The sequence below is a fragment of the Madurella fahalii genome (assembly GCF_045866475.1).
Source record: "Madurella fahalii IFM 68171 DNA, scaffold_3, whole genome shotgun sequence".
NCBI lineage: Eukaryota > Fungi > Ascomycota > Sordariomycetes > Sordariales > Madurella > Madurella fahalii.
Window position 1 is genome coordinate 888,697 of NW_027263973.1, and position 24,576 is coordinate 913,272.

Genomic DNA, 24,576 nt, shown 5'->3' on the forward strand with positions numbered 1-24,576 from the left:
ACTGACAAAGTCTAATGCTTTACATACAACGTCCGCCAGCAGTGACAGTCACTTTTGCAGGGTGCCAACGCTAAAATAAGCTATGGTTCTCATGCCGTCGATCAAAAGTCTCCCTGATCGCCGTCTGACTTTTCGATCTCTTTTAATAACCCGGAGCGACGCGAATCCGGCGGGGAATCCAAGGTGCGGATACGCACAGTGGCTGGGTGCGGGGTCCCGAAGTGCTTGTTGGCTTGGGTGATCTCCTGCCCTTCGGTGTGTGATGTTCCTTAGCGGTGTATGCGGTGGCGGACAACAGCGGCTGCTAGTTAGGGAGGGAAAATTGCCGGATTATACGAGGATAAAATAGGTATAACCCCGACCGCCCACGCCGGTGATGGCAAGCGATGGTTGAAGAGGGAGGCAGGAGAGAATTTGGTAGAGTCGGAGTCGTTAATCGAGAAAGAAAGCTAGTGGAGAGAAAGGATCATGGAAGACTGGGGGAGAAGAAAGGGTTGTCTACGTGCTGGTATGAGCGAGATGACCTTGTTACTACTTCGCTCATTGTGGGGTGAATTGAGTGGATGTCCTTTTTAACCGAAATGCTATTCGCAAGACGCAAAAGCTGGTTGATGAGTTACAACATCTTTGAGCTATGATGATGAGAGCAATAGAGATGTTCTGCATGTATTGTGCAATTAAATCCCTTATTTTGTGTCATCTCTCGCGATTGATGATCCCAGAATGATAAAGTTGTTGTTTGCAGGCCAGTTCTAACCAGACAGGTACTCAACTCCAGACTAAACATCATTCATGGCGTTAGGCAAGATATCCGTACGAAATAATAGAGTTTTGGTTTATTCTGTTCCACTAACTAATGTTGGTTGTCTCTGTGGTTTAAAAGCATCAAGGCCGCTCCAAAAAACTCGGGCCACTTTGGTTGCAGGTTGCAACGCAGGTTTCTTGGATTTCGCTGCAAATCGTTGGCACAAAAAGATAAAAATACATATCCGCATACGCATGCGCGCACCCTAAAAGATCTTCATTAGATTCGCCTCATTACGCTCAATTCATGATACACTTTTTACGATGCGTGCGATAATACGCGTCGGGTTGTTGATGAAAATATGATATTCCCCTAGGTTTTCATGATTTTTGCCAAGATTTGGCCAAGAACTCTTCAAATAGCAGTTCGAAGAGCAAAAAATTAAATCATTAACAACTTAGTGTGTATTATCGCGTGTATTATAAAACGTATACCATTGAACTGAGCGCAATGAGGCAAATCCAATGAATATCTTTTGGGGTGCGCGTATGCACGTGCGGCTGAGATATTTAGGTTAGAAATATCTAAGTTCTTTAGAGTGCCGATAACTGTGTCGCAACCTGTAAAATGCCAAGAGAAGTGGAGGCGGCCTTGACGCCTTCAAACAACATTCATTCTAAGAGTCTTGGCCGAATGAAAAGGGTTGGCTGTGACTATTGAAGTTTCAACAGCTCGTGCAGGTAAGCGGCCTGCATCTGTAGCGTGCGCTCGTCCTGGTCTCTCTTCTCATTAGGTACCTAGGATCACTATCCAGAAACGTTGAAATCTGCTGTGATAAATACAGCTGCCAGACACCCTGAAGATTCTGAACCTCGCATCGTCACACATATTCCCAGGGCGGCATGTAGAACGCCAATACCTTCAACTCTCTGCGGATGATTGTGTGCAGCCTCATTCGGCCGTGAGACTTCCTCCCCGATTGGGTGACTGTAACCACACCACACACCAATGGCCACATCGCATTGCCTCAGCCAATGAATGCTGGGGTAAGATGCGGGAAAGTTCGCTCTCTCCATTTTGACCTAAGGCCTCCCAGAGCATCTCTTTTTCTCGCTTTTCACCTACCATCGAAAGTCGAATCTCTGCAAATACTTGGAGCCCTCACTCAGCCCTGTATTGTTACATCATATCTACTCCATCGACCATTGCAATCTCGCAAAACATGCCAAACGTCAGCAGTCAATCCGGCCCTCGATGGTCGCGGATCCGCTCATTCCTCTCTCATGCCCCTCAAAAGGTCACAGCTCTCAATTCCCTAATCGTCAGAACGGTGAAGGGATTTGCAACTCCTCGGAGCTCGTCACCAATCCGAAAGAACGACCATCTCGAATCCCTTGCGGAAGCTACCCCGAATACTGCAATTACTGTAGGAGAAGCTCCTTCCAAAGTCGCGGGAGCCCGAACATCTGAGGCACTTGCCGATGTTCTGCCCACGGCTTCGTTAGGCTGGAGAGGACTTGAAGAAGTGAAATCCCGCTGCTCGGGTCGCATCTGCCTACCGATACCTGGCACAACTGGCACGGACTCGGAGCGCCGACTAAGCAAGCTTCATGTCGAAAATGATGCTGCATTCTTTGAATTTGATCTCTTTGATGCACTTACTTCGGGGCGTTTTGCTAAGCCTCTCCCATTCAACGTCTTCAAGGAAATGGATGAAGCAGCACTAAGGCTTCTAGCTGCCCTTGACACTCTTGTTCGTCCAGAAAGAATGATACGAGGAGATCAAAATCAGGATTTGTGTGAGCTCAAACTCCACAATCTGAACTCTCTTCTCTGCTTTCTCGACTCCAACGACAAGACCTCCAAGTTTACACTGATCACCAACCCGAGTACCGCCCTCTTCAAGCTCCCATCGGATGAGATAGAAGTCGCCACGCGGAACCACCTAAAAAGGTGGAAAGAGATTTCAGAGCAACTGTCGGCTGATTTGGACTTCCCACGGAACGTGCCACAACAACCGCAACAACCGATAGGCTTAGCGCCAGAAGGGAAGAAATTGGATGAAATTGACAAGAGGGCCAGTCTAGTGGTCAGCAAGATGTTCGATCAGTTCCGTCAACTTGACTGCGCACGCCAGAGGAAATCCACACACGAGCTCCGACTCAGAGTCTCGGAGGAACTTTACACTGGCCCACCCAAGTCTTCGTTGGATATATTTGTATCTTGCTGTCCCAATAGCGCATTGTTCTGGCATGAAGCGCAATACGAATCTCTTAAGTGAGCATGGTCTCTGTCTATCAGTCCAAGCCGCGCTGACAGACTTCCAACGTAGTTGCAAAGTTGAGACCTCCACGACCAAAAAGACCCTCTGCGAAGCAATTCGAGGCGCCATCCAGAAAAGGCAGAGGCTTCATCTTCAAGTAGGACCCAAAGGACTGTTCGAAGTTACAGAGGAAGTGCGGGCCGAACAACTGGAGTCTGATAACTTTAATAGAGAACCACTAAGCGAGCTTTTAAAGCGACAAGCCTTCACTCCTATCAGGCCCCGAGATGTCTTTGACAACCTGAAGACGGCAGAAGGGAAGGTTAGATACCACAAGAAGGTTGAAATGGCCCTTATGCTCTCAAAATGCCTCGTCGACTTCTTTAACGAGGACTTTGAACTCCCTTGGACTCCAAGCCACATCCACCTCAGACGGGCATCTTCGAATAGGACTAGTTGCAAGAACCGTTATAACCTGTACGTTTCCTTCCGGTCAGAGACCTCCGAGGTAAAAACCCTCGACCTATCTACGGGGTTAACTACTAGGAATCCGATATTACTGTCCTTTGCCAAGCTTCTGTTGGAGATTGACAGCGGCAACGAGATCAGTCTCAACATCAATCCCGACCCTGAGTTAAACATACCGGCATTCAGGAAACTCATCGAATATCTTGACCTACGAGAGTCAGAGACAGAGAACCCTAGCTACCTAAGGGCTGTACGGGGATATCTATTTGCTAGCAGAGCCCTGCAGATCTCGCGAGACGATACCGATCAAGACTCAGCCACCAGAAGACTGATAAGAAAAGAGTTGAACGAGAAGATTGTCATAGAACTGGAGCGTATCTATAAGCCCCAGAGCAGGTTATTACAACATCAGCCACCTGGAGATATCAAGTCAAAAGATCTCGGTACCCAGGGGGCCCTCCAGCTCACTGACATCTCGAACACTACGGTCTCATTGTATAACGACCAAGAGGAGGAGAGCAAGGAGAACAGGCGGAGGGCTAAGGATTACTTGGACTCTTTCAGTCGCACCTTTAAGTCTTTGCGCAACTGCCACCCGGCGATGGCTCCCTCGAGCGCAAGGCCTATCAGGGTTGCAATTATCGACAGTGGACTCGATATGACCGATCCCGTTATTAGAGCAAGAGCCAAGTAGATCAAGGGGAAGAGAAACTGGACCAGTCCAAATCCCGATGACTACGACGATGCGTATAGCCATAGAACGCACGTTGCCCGGCTCCTAGTCACTGTTGCGCCTACCTCTAAGATCTTTGTCGCCAAGATCTCTACTGGAAAGCAACTTGGCTACAAGAATACCGACCGTATAGCCCAGGTACGAGTCTCTCTTTTGCAAAATCCAATACTAGTAAAGTTAGCTAATCACCTATTCTCCTGTATATAAGGCTATCGACTGGACAGCGGTGCAATGGGATATAGACATTATCTTACTGTCGCTTGGCTTAGACACTGAAAATAACAAGATTAAGAAAGCTCTCGACAAAGTTATTAACCCCGAAAGGGGCGGTTTAAAGAAGATTGTTGTTGCGGCTGCAGCGAACTGGGGAGGGAACTAAGGAATAGCCTTTCCGGCCCGCTACAGGGGTGTCATCTGCGTGTACTCGACCGACGGCCTGGGCAACCCCAGTGAGACGAACCCAACTCCACAGAGAGGAGCAAGCTTCGCCACCCTGGGCCTATCGATTGAATCGAGTGTCAAGAAGAAGGGAGGCAAAGGCCGCGAGAAAGTATTTATTTCGGGGACATCCTATGCTACGCCCATTGCAGCGGGTATCGCAGCCAACGTACTCGAATTTGCAAGCCACTAACTTCACAATCAGCTTTCTGCGGGAGAGCGAGAGAACCTGTTTGCTTACTGGGGTATGTTACGGCTGTTTGAGAGAATGAGCGAGCCAAGAAGCAGGTACGATTACATATTGCCGTGGAAACTATTTGGAGGACGGGAGCCTTTGAAAATCGCAGACAATATCCATGACATTCTCAGAGGAACGGACTGAAGTAGGTACTATCTCGGGCGAATTTGAAGTTACGTGAGGCAAGGTTGGAACTGTGCTGGTGTGGGTGTTTACGGGTGTGACACAGCATTGGCTATTTCGCTCATGTCGGGCGTTAACGGCTTCGTGTCACTACTGGAAACTCCACATATGAACTGCAGAGCTTCAATCATTACCCTATTTAGAATCATCTTCAAATCTGGCAAGGCGCCCCTGCAGTATTTCCATTTCACTGCTATGCCACTGTTCTCCAACGACCGTGTTGGCCTGGCAACTTACCACCTGCCTCCCAACTTCTCCATCAGTCCTCTACCTTTAGGGCCTATAGAGCTCGGCAGTATCCTCAACAATCTTCAAGATCTCGAAGTAATCAACCCGGAGTCCCGGATAGAGATTCCTAAGGCCAGCATCTACTGCCACCAGAAACATGGATTTACGGCAACGCGGTCTTCTATGCGCAAAGGCGAGTTTGGAGTCTGGGCACGGCTGGTTGGTATGGAAGGCTTTAGGGGCGAGCTCAGCGCCTCCAGCGGCTTCAGCGATGAGACCGAGTACAATATCAACCGCCTCGATACCTTCACCTTTACCCCTTCCGCCGACTACCTCGCGGTAAGTATGCGAGAAGTTGAAGTGGCCGAGTATGTAGAGGCTACCGACTGGGAGCCAGTCTACCTCGTCACAGGAATCAAGGTCGCTGTTGGGCCCAGTGTTCGCCTCACCAAGACGACAAGTGCTGTCGTAAAGGTTGAAATGGGTCTACACGAACCAGCGAGCTTGCCAGTTAAGATCGGTCCTCGTGTCGGGTTTGAGCGTGAGGATCATGTCTCCGAGGTCTGGGAAACTTCTGACGACTTTATCTTCGGCTTGCGTGTTAAAAAGCTCGTTTACAAACGGGGCTGGTTGGTACGCTGGAGGGGCGAAGAGGGGCAGTTGAGAGCCTCGCAATTCAACAAGGGCGCTCAGCTCGTGGGGCTCGACGATAATGATGATGAATCGGAAGAGGGTGAGGAGATAGTTGAGCTTGACGTCCTGGGAGGGGCAAATGTAAAGGTTGAGGAGGATGGAGAGGAGGAAACTCTGTGGATTATTCTTGAAAGCGATCCACGTTAGTTATATTGGGGTAATTTACTTCTCTAGGTAATATGTTTAACTTGTAGCTCAAACTCAAAAATCCGAGAAGATAACTTACCCTAAATTTTTTATATGAGGGGCAAACAAGGATGAGCTGCCGTGGGCACAAAACGACATCACGTGGCTTTGGGCTTCAAGAGGAATCCAATTGGGCCTGCGAACAGTGAAGTTAACTCCGCTCATCTCTCTATGAACGTCCAGGTAACCCCAAGTCAAAATCTCCTAGAGGGCCCGAAAGATCGTTGAGTCTTCCAGTCGAATCCGGCGGTTTGATGAATTATGGACCCAACGTTACAGGAGGGAGAACCCATCTTCAACCTCGCACTTGAGTGTAAGAGCTTGTTCCAGAGGCATACAACTGCAATCCAGCACGACGGATCTTCGGGCGAAGCTTTTGTTCTTTCTGAGCTCAAACAGAGGTTTTCCGGTTGGGCCGCTTACTTAGGCATCTTCGCAGCGGCAGAAAACTGCCTAGACCGCAAGCTTCAACGCCATAGCGAGATCCGGCAACAGGTTCTCTTCCTCTTGGATATCATTCGCAGAAACTTAAACTATTGTAAGTTATCCGTTTTCTGGTAAATGACACAGAAGCGCAAGAAAGTCTGACTCTGTTCAAGTATTTTTGGAAGGGGCTAGGATCCCGGACACTGGGACAACGGACTCGGCGCAACAAAACGTCGGTATAAGCCTCGATGCTCTCGAAGCAGTTAAGAAAGCCATCAAGCGCTTTGGCCAGGTTGGAATTGCAATCCGAAGGTCTCCGTCAACACGCCAATCGGCAAGAATCAGGAAATACGCCGGCTCGATTGACTCTACGGACTTCGAGAAGCTTGCACACACAGCCCTCAAAATCCTTTATCCGGATGCAACCCATAGACTGCTTGAGCATCTTGCAAGCTCGATGACTGAGATATATATCATATACCACCGACTCGCCTCTCGGAACAAACATGTCCAGACCTCACAGCACATAGCAGCCACGGGACTTGCAGTAATTTCAGAGAAGCCAGCTGACGGTAGCATCATGGGAGAAGTTCACGATCAAGCGTCGAACCAGGTTCAAACAAACAACACAACGACGGGTTTCCGTTCCGGTTTTGAACACAGTCTGAATGAAAGCAGCTCAAAAGCGACACAAGCGGGTGTGCCAGATCCCTCGGGCGCTACCAGGGTTCGTGAACTTGATCATTTAAAGCAAGCAGGAGTCAGCCAATCCGAGCCTAGTACGGTGGACAGTCAAGGGTTCAGAAGTTACATGAAGCGATTCAACCTTTCGGCCACTCGAAAAACGAAGTCCATTCTAGTGACACGCGCAGATTACCCCCGGCCATCCGGTCGCGGCGACACCTGTGACTGGTGCTTTCAGCCTTTTCCAGATGGCTTGCCTCAGGGAGAAGAGTGGCAGTAAGACAGCCCATTTTAACCAAGTAACGTATCTTATAAGCGAGATGAACATATAAGCGAATTGAACACTTACTACCACACTATAACAGTCAACTACAATTACAACACAACAACACTATGAACCTACTATAATTACATCAGAAACAGCTGAATCGGACCCTTCTGCAGCCTCCTGGCACGTACGCGCATTATGGCCAGGCTTGCCGCACACACCACAGCACCGAACCCTCGTACGACCCCCCCTGCACCACCACCATCCTGCTCCTTTTCTTGCGCCGCCTCCCCAACCCCGGCCTTCTGGGCTAGTTGATCCTTTGCATCTTGTACTGCAAGTGATCCTCCAAGCTGTATGCGTGTTCTTTTGGCTCTCCGGCGCTTACTAAGTACCTCGTTGGCCTTGCGGAGCGAAGAGACCTCTGACCGAAGAAAAGCGACCTCGTGTATTACAGCCATTGTACCTTTGGTAAGCTGGTCCACAGCAGCCAACATCGAAGTTGGGGAGCTATTTTGATGGTTGGCAATGCGAGTCTTGATGAGCGTTGACTGCGAGGTCGCTTCTCGAGGGTTATGTGGTGTCTGGAAGACCCAAGGTTGTGGTGTGCCGGCCCGCGAGTTCAAGGGCGTTGGTGTACGAAGCTTCATATCCAGCTTGGATATCACCCTCTCTGGATCGTACGGTACAAGGCCAGTACCTGCAAAGCCACCCTGGACATTCTTCTCTGTCATCGAGACGAAGAAGGCCTTATGGAAGCCGCAAAGGAACTCGAGCTTGCTCACGTGGTTGATATGCATCCGCATCAAGTCTTCAACCTGGCGACCATACGCCTTCTTCAGCGGCCTAAAGCAGCCGACATCGAGTGGCTGGAGGAGGTGTGAGGAATGCGGAGGCATACAGAGCGTTATAATGTTGTTCTGCTGACAATGGAGCTCGAATTCGGTCGAGTGGTGGCTCTCGTGGCCGTCGAGGATCAACAACCGGTACTTGCCCTTTGCCCGAGGCGCTGTATGGTAGTCGAAGTGCTTGATCTAATCCAGGCCTACCGTATTGGTAGTCCAGCCATTGTCGGTTGTTGCGATGCGCCAGTCGGCTGGGAGGTCGCACTCGGTATACCAGTTAGCGAGGTGGTACTACGCGGCTAAGATGATGAACGGAGGAATGGCCTAGCCGAGTGCGTTGACGCCCTGGATTACCGTCGCCCATTCGCGGTTGCCAGGCTGGGCCAGCTTCGCCTTGCTACGGCCATCCGAGGTCGTAACCACTATACCCGCACAGATAATGCCCATCATAAACCCCGTCTCGTCGAAGTTGTAGATATCGTCATCGATAACTAAGCAACGTTGCATCGATGGCCTACTAGTTTCTAAGCAGTTTTGCAATCAGATCCTTCCCCGGACGCAAATATTGCATCAAAACACCTCTGGAATTGGCGCTCACGTTCTTCACGTATCTTTTTGGCATGTCCCAGGTACTTGCGGGCCGAGGTCTGAGACCCGCGAGATCAAAGCCCCTGCAATGTGGTACTGAATGGCTGCTTATGTGGAGGCAACGTGAACGGTCTCGTCGGGGCTTCGGGAACACGATACAGAGGTATGGTTACCCATGTCCATGTGTGAGAGTGTAAGGGAGAGTGCTTCCAGCCGCATGGTCATCGCTAGGTAGTTTCGCTCATCTGTGACATCTAAGCAGGAGGTTGGCCCGGATTTCGGGCGCTTCGGCCCCCGATCGCATCTGTGAAAGTGCCTGGTTGCAACGGTGTGGGTACTCCAGTAGGCTCAAAGAGGCAGGAGAACACGAGCCGGCGAACCGACCTGACGCACAATACTACGCTGGATGGGCGGGGCATCACCGCGGCGACGGGTCCTGTTCAGTAGGGGAATGGCCTTCTCCATTCCGCCAACAACGTCTCGCTTAGAGTGGACACTCGGGCTACAATTCCATCCGCTTACTGCTCTATTTGTAGACTATGGCCTCCTGAAGGTGAGGTGCTAGAGAAAGTGCCAAACGACCCTGAATTCGTTTGCGCGATGCAACCGAGGGGTCTGAGGGGATAGTTGTTAATTGGCTGCGCAGCACCATCGCTGTATCATCGGACGTAGTCCAGATGCTCGGGCGAGAACCCACCGAGGGGAATGGTATACTAGTGCTTATTGAAGCGTTGAGCCATTGAGATCATCATGGCTGCCTCCTAGTTGGCTGATGCCATGGGCGTGATCAAGCATAAAACGGCGGGCGTCCGCTGCTGAATCTGGCTGGAAAGGCCCCATTCATCAGCGAGGCAATCAATAGATTTCTCGGTCTTCTAACTATTGATGTGAGCCCAGCCTACCTTTTAAGTTTCTTCTCGGCCAATAAATCTGACTTGAAAATTGCAGTGTTGACTCGGTTCGGTTGCTCGATCGCCAACTCTCTTGAACCCTTTCCGAGGCAGGTCCGTCACAACTAGTTATCAGGTTTCCCCTTACGCTCATAAGCACTGACATCAATATCCGCCATGGTGAAGGCAAGATGAAGTTCTCCATCACAGCGGCTGCTATTGCTATGCTCGCTAGCCAGGCACATGGCTACGTGACCTACTGGTGCACCGGTGACGGCGTGTGCGACAACTCGCCCGGTGTCGGCCCAACTTATGACTGCGGCGACAAGCTAAATCTCGGCGACTATAACTCGAAGCGCAAGCGCTGGGGCCACGGCGGCGACTCGCTTAATAGAGAGAAGTTCTGGGGCACCGGTGGCTTCTACGACTGCTGCCACGCCAAGGGCAAGGGTGCTTGCTACGACGTCCAGAACACATAAGCCGATGGTTGGTGGGGCGATGGGGATAGAAACGCGGCGGGGTTGCTAACGCGAGGGGTTTGCTTTCTATAAACTAGCCTTTGTACATACCTCCTTCATCTTAGCATGCCCAAGCAATTTTCCCCGACGGCCAATGCCTCAGATCATCGTGGTTGAAATCCATCTAGATCCTCCGTGATATCCACAGCGTACGGTCCTATTACCCTCTCTGCCTAAAATACCCAGCTACCGTCGCTGTCTTGAATATCCGTCCAGAGAAGCGAACGCATTGTTAACGCGGGTGGCAACAGGGGTCGTGGTATTCCCAGCTTTTTCAAGAATCAAGTTCTTGTTATTGACAGTACTGAGACCATACACATACAACTTTGAGTTGGACTCGTACAGCGCGGCACTGTCTTGGCAGTCGTCGGTGCACATTGTCCGGTCGGGCCCAGCCACGAAGTTCCAGAAACCGCTGCTGTAGATGTTGATGTTGCGAGATTCGGTGATGAGTTGATAGAGGCCCATACAACACTGCATTCAACGAGGATCGCTGTCAGAACTGGGGAGCGGCTCAAGAGGTCCAATATCCATACCTGAACGTCCTCGGCCCCGCACCAATCATAGTCGGGATCGCTCGGCAGCAGCGAGTCCGCCCACGGCTCCGGAGCCAGCAACTTGTTCCCCGCCCCCTGCCAATACGCTGCCTCTCCTTGCTGCAAGCCAATAAAGACATTCTCCGCCTTGTGAATGTTGACTTGGTAGAGGACATTGTGCTCTAGAAAACCGTCAGCTCGTTGAATTCTCTCCCTCCAAGCCGACAGAATCACCTACCCACACCCGCCCCCAATATCCACGTCCCCTCCGTCGCCCCGACCAGCCAACCCGCCCCAGTACCGGGGTACACCTCGACCTCCCCTCCCGCGGGGGGGCCAATAACGTCCAACTGATGATCCGCCGTCCATCCCCAGGTATTCTCCCAGTACGACCCGGAGCCCCTCCGCAGATGCACCATCAGCCTTGCCGCAAGACAGCCCTCGGGCCGCGCGCACTGCACGGCAGTGCCCCGCGCCCCGCCGATCCGCATATGCACGTTCCAGAACCCCACGTCCCCCGGCGCCTCCCCGGCCATGTTCACCTCGACCAGCACCGCCCCCGGCAGCACCTCGGCCACGGTGAGCAAAAAGTCCGACATATGCGCCACCCCCCTCTCCTCCGCCCCCCGCCTGCCGACTTGGATCATGGGCCGCGGGTGGTCCGCGTCGGCGAACTTGGCCCCCGCCGCGCTGAGCTGCGTCCAGGCTTCGCCCACCAGCCGGCTGCCGGGTGGGAGGGTGAAGGTGTCGGTGAGGCGGTAGATGCCATGGGGGAAGTAGAGGATGTTTCCGCTTGCGGCGGCGGCGGTGACGATGGCTTGGAGGGAGGCGGTGTCGTCGTGGATGCCGTTGCCGTGGACGGGGTGGGCGGAGACGGATTTGATGTTGGTGATTTTGGAGAGCGGGTAGCTCGCGTACGTCGGGGGAGAGCGGGTGTGGTAGGCTTTGGTGAGGGGATTGGTGAGGGCTTCGGGGCGGGAGACGGGGATGAGTTGGCCAGCGCAGAAGGTTGGGCTGGGGATTGGGTTATCGGGAGAAGATGAGTTGGAAGGGGGGTAGATATTGGCTCGGATCCAGGCCGTGTTGTCGGGGGTGGAGCCTTGGAGGAGGATTGCCGAGTTCGTCTTGACGGTCTGATTTCAAGCCAGTTAGCCAGCAGTTAAGGAAGAGGTGAAAGAGAAGGGGAAAAAATGGGGGGCCGGGAGGGAGGAAAAAAAAAAAAAAAAAAGAGGAAAGGTGGCGTAGAAGAGCTTACCGCCACAGCCGAATCGTCCACAACCACATTCTCGAGAACCAGGGAGCCTGCAACGGTGTCCGAGTCTGCCGCGGCAACTACCGTCGTTGTGTTGCTAGCCGTGCAGTCAATCAGGTTGAGCATGCCGCTGCCGCTGCTGGCGTCAATTCCGACTTCACAGCCTTCGAGCGTAAGGCCTTGGGCTGTTGCCTGAAGTACGCTGGCAAGCCTCACGCCTGTTCTGACATCTATTGCACCCCATGATTAGCATGTCTGTTACCGTGTGACCGGGTCGGGGGATTCCTACTCTTAAAATGCAGACTTTTCAGGTGATACTGTGTCGCTGTAAACAACACGCCAATTTCTCCACCGGTGAACTGTAAGTCATTCATGATGAGAGCCGAGCCGATCCCTGGTGTCGCTAATCCAATGTGACCTTGGGCACCGAGAGGCATGTTGAAGGCCACATTGGACAGGAGGTTATTTTGGCTAACGGTCCACTCGAGGAGGGTAATGCTCGTGGCTGAAGGCACCAGACTGCTGTCGAGGACCCAATTCTTGATGCCATGGAAGAAGCCTACCAGACCAGAGTGGTGTTGGCCGTGTCCAATCAGTAAATACGTGTCATTGAAGGTAGCAGCCGCTTTGAGGTTGGGGAGATTGGTCGGATCGCCCATGATGAGCGTCCCGACATCGCTGCGAATGGTTGATGACACCAGATACTCTCCGGCAGGAAAGTACACAACGGCTGGCTGGCCTGTTGCGCCAAACATGCCAGAGTTCCGCATGCCGGTGTCGTCGCCAGTGTAGATAGCGCGCTGGATCGCGACTGTGTCTTCAGTCGTGCCTTCCCTGTGGCGCCGTAGTCCTTGATGTTACGGGAAAACAGTCCAGTTCTTGCCATTTGGGATTGTTGGGCTGATGCCATTATGGTCGATGTCTTAATACCAAAATCTACCGGCAGCTGGAGGGTCAACTGAGCTCACCACAGCGGCGGCAAGGCTTAGAAGAGATAGCAAGCACAGCATTCTATGTAAGGGAAAAAGGATGGATAGGCGAGTTGCTTCTGGCGGATGTCTTACCCACTTGGTTGTCGAGTTCATCGAGACGGTGGTTACATGTACCTTTCTCTACAATCCAACGTCTTACCGGGAACTGGGTACCCGGCCCTCGGGTCTAAGTCACGGTATTGTTGTTACATGCGCCGCGTCAGCGCCAAGATTCGCGACATTTCTCTCGGGGTAGTCTAACGTCAACAATGGCAACGGCATTCGAAGTCGGCATGTTGAAGCGTGCTTGAATCCGTTGTAGTCGGAAAGTCCAATTTACCATTACCGGTACGGCTGATATTCCCGTGTGGGGGACATGCAGGGGTTCGGGCGAGAGGGAACGGGTCCTCGGGGGGATGGGGTGCGGAACTAGTGTTGCTTAATAACTACTGCCTCACGCAGAACTTATAAATGAGCGTATATTGGTATCTTGCAATGAACCCTTGTTAGTGAGAAGCGCGGGAGACCACCTATACCGGTTTTCGATCAGATAGTGTTGGATCCCACATTCATACAGAGGCCTTCCAACATGCTGTTCTGTCTTGGGGTCTTCCTCTATGTTGCGTGTGCTGTTCGCGCTGCCAGCCTCTGGGTATCAACGACACCACAGTCACCAATTCCTTACGCGCTTAAAAAAGGCCATGGTATCAAGCTGGACGGTGGCAACACCTTCCCCGTCACTGGTAATTCTCGGGGAAAGCCTTCTGCATCCTCAACACCAATGCAGGCTCGTCTGGGGGCGCTGGAGTCTTTCCACATGTGCATAAACGAACCTACGAGAACTTCTACACCGTGAAGGGCTGAGTGCAGTTATGGGGCCAGAACTTGGATTCCTACGTCGCAAATACATCCGCCCAACAAACGCGAATCCTCGGGCCTGGAGATCTCGGCGTCATCCCGTTCAACACCATCCACACGTTCACCCTTCTGGAGCCGGATACACAGCTCACCGGCGTTCTCGTCCCAGGCGGGTTCGAGGAATTCTTCTTCAACATGAACTTGGCGCCAACCCCGGGCGCACTGCCGGGCTCTGGGGGATCAACCTGAGCGGGTTGGCGCAGTGGGATGTGTATCCGCAGCTCGACTTCGTCCCCCGGCGGGACGTTGTGAACGGCCGGGCCGGGCCAGGAAACTGGTACGACGGTCCGAATCCTCTGCCACCCGACATGTCAGCGCCGATTTGGGTGGCCAAGAACTATGGACCAAAGTTCCTCAACAGGGAGGACGGTCGCTACCAGATTATCACACCGTTTGTCACCGGGCGGCAAACCAACAATACATTCTCGCAGGGTACCATTACGCTGAGCTCCTTTATTGATGGTGCTGAGCACCAGGCACCCGTGCTCATAAGCTCGGTCGCCACAGCATTCATGATGGAAGAAGGGCAGCTGGAGGTGACAGTTGACGGGTACGATCCGGTCAGTTTGATCGATGGGGATGTGGTTTTTATTCCCACGAGCACGTCATTCTCGTACACCGCTACGGCTGAGTTCACCAAGTTTATGTACGTAACCGGGGAGGGAAGGGTCTGGACCACCAGTTGATGGCAAAAGGAGAACCATGGGATTCAGCATTCTATCCGCGGAGTAGGCAGTCTGGCGGTTCAATGCTCAGGATCTAAGCTGCCACTAATTTGCATTCATGCCCCTGCGTTGAGCTGGACATGCAGTGAAACAGGCGCTCACTGTCAATATTTCGCTACAATGAAACAGATGATCGAGGCGACCCTGGGGTTCCCTGGATTGCGGCTTAGATACTTCGTCTGATGCAAACCAATGCTCGCGACGGCTCGCGTAGTTCTAGGGCTGTTCCGCAAATCCATGGCTAAAATACATGTCCAAATTACCTTTCTAAATATCAATGAACTCTCGGTGGACTCAGAACAGAAAGCACCTCAACGGCGATCTCCCCAGCACTCACTCCTTAGTTGCCAATTTCCAGGTACTGTGCCTGACAGCGTGCCACTTCCTCTTTCTTCCCGTTGTTGTAAATGACAAAGAAATCCAAAGTTGCACTTCCCATCTCGATCCCTAGAGTGAATGGCACGTCCCGGAGGTTGCCTTCCCTGTGAGCCGCAAAACGAACGATATTTCCTTTCTTAACCTTGTGCGTGACGGTACAGAGCGGGTTGACGACTAGACATCTTGTCAACAGTCTGATATCGGGGAGAGTTGGAGCGGGAAATCAGGCTTACAGTGCGCACTGAAACGGGTTGGCGGGGGGTGCTTTTGGCAGTACCACAGCGTATGTTTGAATTCGTACTTGAAGGGCCCTAAAACATGAATCCACCGGACGGCCACATGTTTGGTGATTTCTCGGTCCCGACGAATTCCCTCTTCCATTCTATCGCCCTACAGAATGGGTTTCAGCCTGTTGACTCTGACTTTTGCCGTAATTAAACATTCCGAGCTAGAGGCCTCACCTGTTTAATCAGCCAGATCATATGGTCTTCAGTGCCCTTGGGACACGTAAAACCGCTGGGACTGCCTGAGTGCTGGTTCCCATCCTTATCATACGGCGCACCGACTCTGATGCCGTAGCTGTATCGCGCAATTCGACTTTGGACTGTGGGCGGTATTCCCCTTCTTAATTGCCTCGCTGAATGTTCCAAACCCCACATGGTCGCACCTCGACAGACAGATGACCATCTGTTTATACCAATTCTTCAGCATGCAGACGGCGGGCTTCGGAGACGTAAGTTCCACTCACGAGTGTTCGGTTTGGACAACACTAATGTCTGCGTTCCTCACTTCCTCGGCGGCTTGTATCCTCTCATGCAGATACTTGTTTGCGCCAAAACCACCCACTAGAAGCACTTTCTATGTTGGGAATCAGTCTACCAGGGCACCAAGGCTGTAAGACGCTGGATTGGGTTGCTACTATATACCTTGACTTCGTGATTTTGTGCCCTGACCGCCCGAATCTGCTCGTTGACGAGAGCCACAACCTGGTTGCATACGGGGTCAAAAAGAGTCCGTAAAGCCGACCTTGGGGGATCGTGAAACGGTGGTCAGTCCATGTAATGACGAGTATTTGGGAGAGACAGGGACGCAACCCATGATCGCTCGACTTACGCGGTAATCTTGATGCGCCCGTCGACGATTCCTACGTCTGGATTGTCCTGGACGCCTTTCAGTGCCACCCACGCTAGACAGTCGGTTCCATCAAAGACCCTCTTCACCATGCGGTCAAAGTCTTCAATCATTTTTAGGCGATTGACTCTGTCAATTTCTGAATACTCCGCTTCGCCCACAATCGTCTTGACGTAGTTTTCGAAGCGGGTATCTATGATTGCAGCTCCGCATATGTCTCCTTATATGGGGTCATTTAGGTCAGGACGGAGGACAGGAATGGCAACAACGGGGAGTGACAATTGATGAAGGGGTAAGGAGTATGCTTACCAGTACCTTCAGTACATTCTTCAACGGTTAGGGGATTCTTTGTTAGGATCCTATAACAGATGAGGTCCTGGAATTGGATTAAGTACGGTGAATGACTCTCGGTGCTCTCTTGGTCGTAAGCAGGGACTTACAACTGTCCCCCCGCCGGCATCGCAGACCATCATGACTTCATTCTCCTGGGGATATCTTAGTGACGGGTATTTGCGGGACTTTAGACGCGGCGCGAACCTCGAAAGAGTCCCTGAAGTCTTCTCTGTCGCGGAAGACGGCGAGCGCGGCGGCCTCTGGTTCACTGACAACGGAGATGTCTCCTGGGAGACCGGCGGACGAGGCTAGAATGGAAACCTTTTTCTTTGCGCTTTGCTTCCAAATGGCCGGAACGCCGACAACGATCTTGGTGGTATAAATCGCATTCCAGCCTAAGCCGATAGTTCTCCGAATGTGCTCCTGCGTATAGAACCAGATATTCTTCAGATAGGCGGTCGTGAGCTCTTCGGCCTCCTTCACCCGGTTGGTCGCTCCTTCGGCCTCGTCGTCCGTTTCATCGAGCAGCTTCACATGTCTCGGATCCTGACCCAACGTCAACTTGAACCACCGTCGGCTCTGTTGCTTGTCTGCCTCAAATCCCCATTTTTCCCGACCCCAGGAATCACGGGATATCAGGGTAGGTATCTTGTGATAGTCCCTGGTTGTGCCCTCGGCCATTGGATTGGGCCAGTCGCGGATAAGGCGGACCGCCTTGGCGCCGGCATTTGTCGCCCATGATACACCAGTGTAACTGAAATTGCAATCAGCGTCTGTCAGCCTGGTCGTTTTACGGCTTGTTTTGAATAATTTCATACGTTGTGCCGAAATCTATTCCGACGACGATTTCCGGTTTGTCCATCGTGTCCATCTCGAGGGCGGAGCTCAGGGGCGATGTGTGCAACGAGGTCACGTGACCGGAGTTAGGATCGGGTTCCACCACTCGGGTTGCCATTGAGGATGCTTAGTTCTTCTCTCCCCTTAAGCGAGATGAAAAACTAATATTCATTGCTTTCATGAGGCTCTTGGAGCGTTCAACGGTGACTTATGACGGCCAAGGTTGGGCTTTCATCCGAAGTGGCTGCTACTCAGTGGTTCAACCCGGGCACATCCTCTTAGATGAGGCGCTGGGGACGCAGCATGGCGTTGGAAAATTCCGGTCCTGTGATTTGAGTAAGTCCCCCTTCGTCCTGCATCCATGCCTGATGAACCCGCTGGGTGGGATGGAGGGCTTGTGTGGCTAAGCTCCGACCTAACAAAACCTAATCCCGGCTGTCATCTGATGAGACGGAAACCTGATTCAGCAAGTGGGGGTTTGGCAGCGGTTTCGTCTTGGGCCGGAGCAGTCTCTGAAGTCATCGGTACTACAAGAAGCGCGAGAGACAATGCTCGTACGGAAACCGGTTCGCCAACGGCACGTCCAGTCTGGTGTGGCCAACAAAGCAGCGCTGCCCGGGCCAGCCTTTGATTTGCCGTTGATTCGGCCTTTCTGGGGCCGCGTCCCGTGTCAGGCAATGTGACCCGATTTATTTGAATGAATCGACTCGCAAGGCTCGCCAGAGCCTTACATTCTTAAGTTTTTTGGTAGCACCCCTCACAGCGTTACTTTACAGGCCTGCGTTACCCGACTTTATTAAGCCGCCCTCGGCGCCTACGGCGCTTTCTGCGTTTCCCGCACTTTGACCAACGCAACCGTTCCACACTCAAACACCAGGGTGGCTGCCCCCGTCCCCCTTGCTACCGGGTTCAACCGAAACGAACCGCTGGTGCTCACCTTTCCATGACAACTAAAGCAGAAAATGGATCTTCACCATCAGAAGGGGCACAGGCTGAGCATGATCGTTGTCATGGGTGCAACGGGCGCTGGGAAAAGTTACTTCATCAACAAGTTGGCAGGCCCAGGGAAGCAGGTGACGAAGGAAGGAGACTCTTTACACTCTTGTACGTCGCGCATTGCTATTAAATATGGAAGGTGAATCGGACTAACAGAACGGCACTGTGGAAGGTACACAAGGTTGCTTGCCGATCCCGCTGAAGATTGGCGGTACTACCATCCTGGTGATCGACACGCCAGGTTTCGACGATGCCAAGAGGACAGACGCCGAAATCCTGACGGAGATCGCCCGCATCCTTGTGGCACAGTATAAGCTCGGGGTCGAGCTGAAGGGCATTATTTACATTCACCGCATCACTGATGTCAGGTTCAAAAGATCCGCCGCCAAAACGCTCAACATATTCCAAAGAATATGTGGCGAAGGGTCGCTGAAGAACGTGCTGCTGACCACTTCGGGATGGACCGACAAGGATCTAGATGTTTGCTCGAGAAGAGAGGGAGAGCTCATAGATGACTTCTGGGCATGCATGGTGGATAAAGGCTCTCGCATGAGCAGGTTCTATGGCGACCATGAATCTGCCACCATGATAGTCAGCCAGCTGCTAATGAAAAAGCCGACGGTTCTCAAGATGCAGCGGGAACTCATCGACGACGGCATGGAGCTTAAAAGCACGACTGCGGGCGCCTATTTATATGACGAGCTAGAACTCCTGAAAGGCGAACATCAGAACATGTTGGTGCAACTGGAGAGGTTGAAGCACGCCCAAGCGGGGCCGGAGGGGATCAAACGGATAGAAACCAGGCTCGACACGGAAATGCGCAAACTTCAGCAGGCGCGGAGGCAGCAAACGGATTTGGATCGACGCGTTGACGATGAGGTAGAGGAGGAGGTACAGAGACAGTCGCGGAGGCGGAACTTTCTTAAGGTGGTGCCTGTCATGATTCCCTTTCTGACATTTGTACTTAACGTCTTATTCGGGCTCTTAGGCATCCAGATTGGTCCCAGCATTTAGTTTCAAGCCCATCAACCCAGTGGCACCTTGTGCAAGGGCGTCTCATCGGACATCAATGCCTCGTGATGTTTGGTTGTACGTTGCCGGGCCCCGTCTCTCCCACCAATGGACCATCCCATACACCTGTCCGCGTAACTCTCAGCTTCCGCCACGCAAATTTCCCTGCAAGCGGGACCCCTAGCACGTTGGGCTGAGATGGGCGGAATACCCCAGGATGCGGAAGAAGTCGGGTAACGTCGGGCATTGGGTATACTTGCGTCGTTCGAGACCGGCGGAACGGGAGCCCATTTGGCGCTCGGAACCGTCCATGCATGCCAAGGCCACTGGGTGCCACCGTAAAATCTCCGGAAAACTGCTGTTGTTGGGACTGATGTTGTGAGGAACACTGGAACATTTGTCTGAACACAACAGGCCCAAAGCCCTATGCCCTTCCTGATGTTCCCCTTCCCCCCTCCACCCTGTTACACCGCCAACTCTTCGTTACCCAGCCTTTCCTCTCTCGGAGACGATCAGGAATCAGGCGAAAAAGTGATGATCACCGACTTCCGTCACGTCCACCGAGATGACCACGACCATCAGCAGCAGGGGTACAATTACCACCAAGTTCCGGCTCCTGGATATAGGGCGCTCGTTGCGGAGAGGACAGGAAGGTAATGGATCGGGCGGCTCATCCCCGGAGCCGGTTTGGTACGGTTCTAATTTCCATTTACCCTGGAAAAAGCACGTGGATAACTCGTACTGATCACAACGAGGATATCGGGGGTAGCCTGGATAGACGGACTGAGACTCGTCCCAAAAACGGCTCCAGCAGGGATCTTGGCCCGTCGGAAGACGAACTCGCAAGATTGCGCCGCGAAAACTCGACTTTGCGGGATCGCATCACGATGATGGAGGAGCATATTGATCGCCCGGCCTGGGTCTTTACAGACACAAACCAACTTGAGGACGACAAGATTGAGGACAACTTTGATACTCTTTTCTCTAGAGAGATTGTCGCTTGGTCGGAAAACTTGACCATGGGCAAAGGGGTCGAGATCCAAGCACCAGGCGACTCTTGGCGCAAGCTATGTTGTCAGGTCAGTCCTTGGTGCGAAACGGCAGATAGCTTCAAGGAAAATGTCCAAATCGACCCTCACAGGAAGGTTTGTTACGTAAGGGGGCTAGTAGCGCGTGTTCTCTGCAACGAGATTTTTTACCCGACAGGGAAAGATTACTGGCTCGATGAACCAACAAGAAGCCAACTCAAATGCATTGAGATGGCAACCGATCCCAGTCTTAAAGGTCAGTGCAACAGCAGCATTTATCTGAAAGTAATCCCGCGCTCACTTGGACGCCAGACCCCAAATCCGATCCTCTTCGATTGTTTCATGACTGGAGGGCACTTACCGTGAATCTCTTGTCCGACGCACAGCCCAAGCAAGAACCCACACAAGTGGCCGATCTCGAAAAGCTCGCCAATGACATATTCGACGCACTAGGCTCTGGAAATGTCGACCCTGATGTCCGGAAGTCCTTAATGGATATATTTGTGCATGCCGTCTCCTTTTCTCAAACTCTCCGGCGGCAACGGCCCTGTTGGTCCATAAAGCTTCCCGAGGTTGAATTGCAAGAGGAAAAATCCGATAAAACCACCAAACTCACGGTCCATTCGGCCAAATATGAGCCCACCACCATGTTGGATGAGAAATTCGACAATGACAAGACGCAACATGATAAACAGACAGAGTCATCTGTGCAATTCTTTATCACTCCGATCCTGTCGAAGAGAGGGAAACTCAGCGGCGAGCATTTTGACAAGGATCAGGTGCTTCGGAAAGCTGAGGTGGAAACGATAGGGCACATGTTGAACAATGGATCGTCAAGTGGTGCGTTAATAAACAGACGCCCGCCTCAAAATACCGCTTCGGAGTAAGGGATACATTCACATCGACGGGTTTCTCTGCCTGTAAATTCCTTAGTACTGAAAGACCGATCTGCTTTGGGGGTTTCTGCTTGAGCTACTCATTCAGGGTTCTCTTTGCTGTGAAGGCGGTTTGTCCCTGCTTTTCGCAGGGCCAAAGCATGTGTAATTACACACTCTCTTTGATACGGATATCTTTTCTTGGCTTTTGACTGTGAAGCCTGGTGCAGGAAGGGAGTACCGCTTTCATTAACTAAAAGAAAAAAGGAAAGAAAAGGGGGGGGGGGGAGAAATTGGTACCTTACATCCTCACCCCTAACGTCTGAATACTACCTTAAAGAGGAAGGCCAACATATTCTCCGGTGCAGTCACCGGAGATCAGCAACGTTTCAGATGCCAAGACCTGCCAACATAACACTTCCTAACGGGATTACTTGTCAGTACCTTACACACCGCTCAACCCCGGCCCGATGGTGAGCCCAGGATTTCGGGTAGGGTCCCGACAGGAAAATTAGAAGACTGCCCTCTATCACCCGAACACCCCGATTGCCGTGCAAGAAGGTACTAGGAGGAGAAACGAAAGTACATTCTATTAGATTCGTTGCCCGAATGCTTTCCTGCCCTTAGTTCCTTGGGGAGGAGTGTTTCAAAGTCCAAGCGCTGCATAGCGAAAGCGCACCATCAAACCAGGGTCAAATCAGATAAGGGTAAGGAATCTAGGTAGCACTTCGACCGGCGAGCGCACAGAGACCCTAGCAGGGTGCTCAAGCACGATAACAGGAGAAGGGGAGATAAAATAAAACCCCGTTACCAACCAACCAACCAACCATAACGCCCAAGGTGAAAGAAAACCGGTTCGCCTATCATCAGTCTACGTAGCTCATCTGTGCAGCTGGTTACATGCAGGATGCATTCCAGCCCAATGGTCACCCTCGTTTCCTCTTCTTTGGGGTAGTTTGGGGCTTGCAGATGTGTTTTCTCTCCGACTGGGACGAGCAATTAGCGCCCGGAAACTCTGGCACACTGTCCCCCAATGGCGAGCCCTGGGAACAGTGGTAAAATCGACTCACCGCTTTGAGTGGCCGTGGAGCCCACACCATGACCTTGTTGTCCCGCCTCTCGATTCTCCATTTGCCCTTGGTGAAAGCTCCGTTCAGCGTCTTCTCCAACTCGGTTTCATTGACTTGCGGGGCCGGCAGTTCGGTCACGACTGAGGACGGGATGGTTCGAATGGGTTTTGGTGCGCGGGAGGACGGTTTTGCCTCTCCAGGCTTCAGTTTCTTTCCGAAACATAAACAGTTCATGACGATAAACTGTGCACAGTACAGTTATCATGTAACTGGCGGAGGAGGAAGCGGGGTGTTGCGAAGATCCTCTCCCGGCCCTTCCTCCACGAGAATCGGGGTGCTTGGGGCTTTTCTCTTCTCGCTCGCCATGCTCCTAGCCGAGGAAGCCGCTGAGAACTAGATTGATTGGCGGTCGTGATCCATTTGATGGCAACCAAGTGGCATGGTCGCATGTAGGTTACCGCGCGAACAAATCAAGGTTGGGTACAAATAATTTGAGGCGGCTTGACACCCAAGGGTACATAAAGCAGCAATGTTTCATTCGTCATTGAATAATAAGTACTATACTTCAGCAATCACCAACCCCGACCTTCGTCGGGATCAACAGCATCCCGCTCCCGGTCTTGGCTCCGTCAGACTTATGCAAAAGCCAACCATACTTAACCAACCATTCTACCGTTGGAGGAAGGACGCAGGGGCCGGTCCGGAATTCCCGTTGTGACAACAAAGAGGTGTGACAATGGACTGGTGGCTTGGCCTAGAAGATTTAGGGCTCGCACAGCACAATACAGTACAGGTCAACCTTTGATTGTTTGTTAGTTCGGAACTTCGCCCCACTTGCCAACCCCCAAATGGACGGTTGACCCGCGCAAGAGACCACCCAGCCAACCAAATATGCTAGCAACCGTCAAACTTTCGAACTCACTGATTCCAATACTTTTCCAGTCACTAGGCCTCGTGTAAATAGACAAGCCACCGGACCAACCACCTGCTCCAGCTCGTCCATTCGGGGCCCCGACGACCACAAGCGGTATTAATAGAACGGAGAGGATATACGGGTACTAAACTTGACTCTTCCACCCAGCTAATTTGTATGGAACTCTAGGCAGCTTGTATTTTGCTCTTGCAATCGACTTTGATTGGTTTTGATATCCTTGTTTGAACCCACTTTTATGTACCACGCTAACAGACAAACCAGGGCTGCACTGTCTTTGTGGACCCCCTGGGTAAGGTAGGTTAGCTGGCGAAGAACAGAAACGGCCGTCACAGCGGGCATTTACTTGGGTGGAATAGCTGTCACAGCAAAAATCCGCCCTTCGTTGTGGCAGATCCTTGGCAACTATCCCTATTATAGGGAGCGAAGCAAATGCATTAGCGCGGTACAGTACATTCACCCCCGCTGTGACGACCTTTTACCCCTAAGGTACTATACGTGCGAAAATTGGCGCCTGGACGGTACACGCATGTCAAATGTAGCGGTGTGAGAGAATTTCCTTACCACAATGGGAACCCCTTGCAGTACACTACTCGCCGGGCCAATGGTTCGCCGTACCGTACCTAGTCTCTGATGCACAACCTCCATTCCTCCGCTGGGCGGCTGCCCATACCTCACGCTCAGCGGGTCTGATCCTGGTCACCCCGGGATGCCGACCACCTCAGTTCCACTCATTTTAGCTCCTTCATCACATCTAGCAACAACACAGAACTTCCTCAGCCACACTCACCTAACTCTTCTTCGATACGCAGAACACGATTCTACCTATGAAAGACGAACCTGAGCCCGTCCCGACCGATGAAGTTCAACCTCGACTGATATAATCCGGGGGGTTGGGACGGAGGAAGATGCTCTAGTAGCGAAGAGGTGTCGGGCTGGGTAAAAATATAGATGTATAGAAATGCCTGCTGAATCTTGTATTGTACATCTTCAATTGAACTAGTCCGTCGTTGGCCTTTTTGCTTTACTTCGGTATGAGAATTCAGGTGACCAGCATCCGGGGCTGACCAGGGGCCGGGGAACGGGTGGAGTACGATACACCACGTCACACCACAACGCCAACAAAGCCCTCAGATCATCCTAAAAAAAAAAAAAGGGAGAGAGAGAAGGGGGGGGGGGGAGGGATAATC

General features: G+C 52.1%; 7 protein-coding genes across 7 annotated transcripts; 5 read left to right on the top strand and 2 right to left on the bottom strand.

Moving 5' to 3' along the window:
* Positions 1 to 2,513: 2,513 nt before the first annotated feature.
* MFIFM68171_05759 (uncharacterized protein) lies at positions 2,514 to 4,170 on the top strand (the record flags this gene model as incomplete). Its single annotated transcript, XM_071061179.1, has 2 exons — positions 2,514 to 3,022; positions 3,078 to 4,170. 2 exons carry the CDS (start codon positions 2,514 to 2,516, stop codon positions 4,168 to 4,170), a joined length of 1,602 nt encoding a protein of 533 aa, XP_070917280.1.
* A 1,093-nt stretch (positions 4,171 to 5,263) lies between these two features.
* MFIFM68171_05760 (uncharacterized protein) lies at positions 5,264 to 6,136 on the top strand (the record flags this gene model as incomplete). The annotated part of the gene is made up of 1 exon (XM_071061180.1): positions 5,264 to 6,136. The coding sequence occupies one exon, from the start codon at positions 5,264 to 5,266 to the stop codon at positions 6,134 to 6,136; it is 873 nt and encodes a 290-aa protein (XP_070917281.1).
* A 3,931-nt stretch (positions 6,137 to 10,067) lies between these two features.
* Positions 10,068 to 10,355, top strand: MFIFM68171_05761 (uncharacterized protein; the record flags this gene model as incomplete). Its single annotated transcript, XM_071061181.1, has 1 exon — positions 10,068 to 10,355. One exon carries the CDS (start codon positions 10,068 to 10,070, stop codon positions 10,353 to 10,355), a length of 288 nt encoding a protein of 95 aa, XP_070917282.1.
* Positions 10,356 to 10,580: 225 nt separating this feature from the next.
* MFIFM68171_05762 (Family 55 glycoside hydrolase) lies at positions 10,581 to 12,952 on the bottom strand (the record flags this gene model as incomplete). The annotated part of the gene is made up of 5 exons (XM_071061182.1): positions 10,581 to 10,868; positions 10,931 to 11,112; positions 11,169 to 12,063; positions 12,186 to 12,412; positions 12,472 to 12,952. The coding sequence occupies 5 exons, from the start codon at positions 12,950 to 12,952 to the stop codon at positions 10,581 to 10,583; spliced, it is 2,073 nt and encodes a 690-aa protein (XP_070917283.1).
* A 1,427-nt stretch (positions 12,953 to 14,379) lies between these two features.
* MFIFM68171_05763 (uncharacterized protein) lies at positions 14,380 to 14,757 on the top strand (the record flags this gene model as incomplete). The annotated part of the gene is made up of 1 exon (XM_071061183.1): positions 14,380 to 14,757. One exon carries the CDS (start codon positions 14,380 to 14,382, stop codon positions 14,755 to 14,757), a length of 378 nt encoding a protein of 125 aa, XP_070917284.1.
* A 379-nt stretch (positions 14,758 to 15,136) lies between these two features.
* On the bottom strand, positions 15,137 to 17,593 carry MFIFM68171_05764 (uncharacterized protein; the record flags this gene model as incomplete). The annotated part of the gene is made up of 10 exons (XM_071061184.1): positions 15,137 to 15,348; positions 15,408 to 15,564; positions 15,636 to 15,861; positions 15,923 to 16,032; positions 16,101 to 16,200; positions 16,288 to 16,525; positions 16,615 to 16,681; positions 16,746 to 16,790; positions 16,843 to 17,392; positions 17,457 to 17,593. 10 exons carry the CDS (start codon positions 17,591 to 17,593, stop codon positions 15,137 to 15,139), a joined length of 1,842 nt encoding a protein of 613 aa, XP_070917285.1.
* Positions 17,594 to 18,437: 844 nt separating this feature from the next.
* On the top strand, positions 18,438 to 19,485 carry MFIFM68171_05765 (Ribosome-recycling factor (Fragment); the record flags this gene model as incomplete). Its single annotated transcript, XM_071061185.1, has 2 exons — positions 18,438 to 18,579; positions 18,644 to 19,485. The coding sequence occupies 2 exons, from the start codon at positions 18,438 to 18,440 to the stop codon at positions 19,483 to 19,485; spliced, it is 984 nt and encodes a 327-aa protein (XP_070917286.1).
* Positions 19,486 to 24,576: the final 5,091 nt, after the last annotated feature.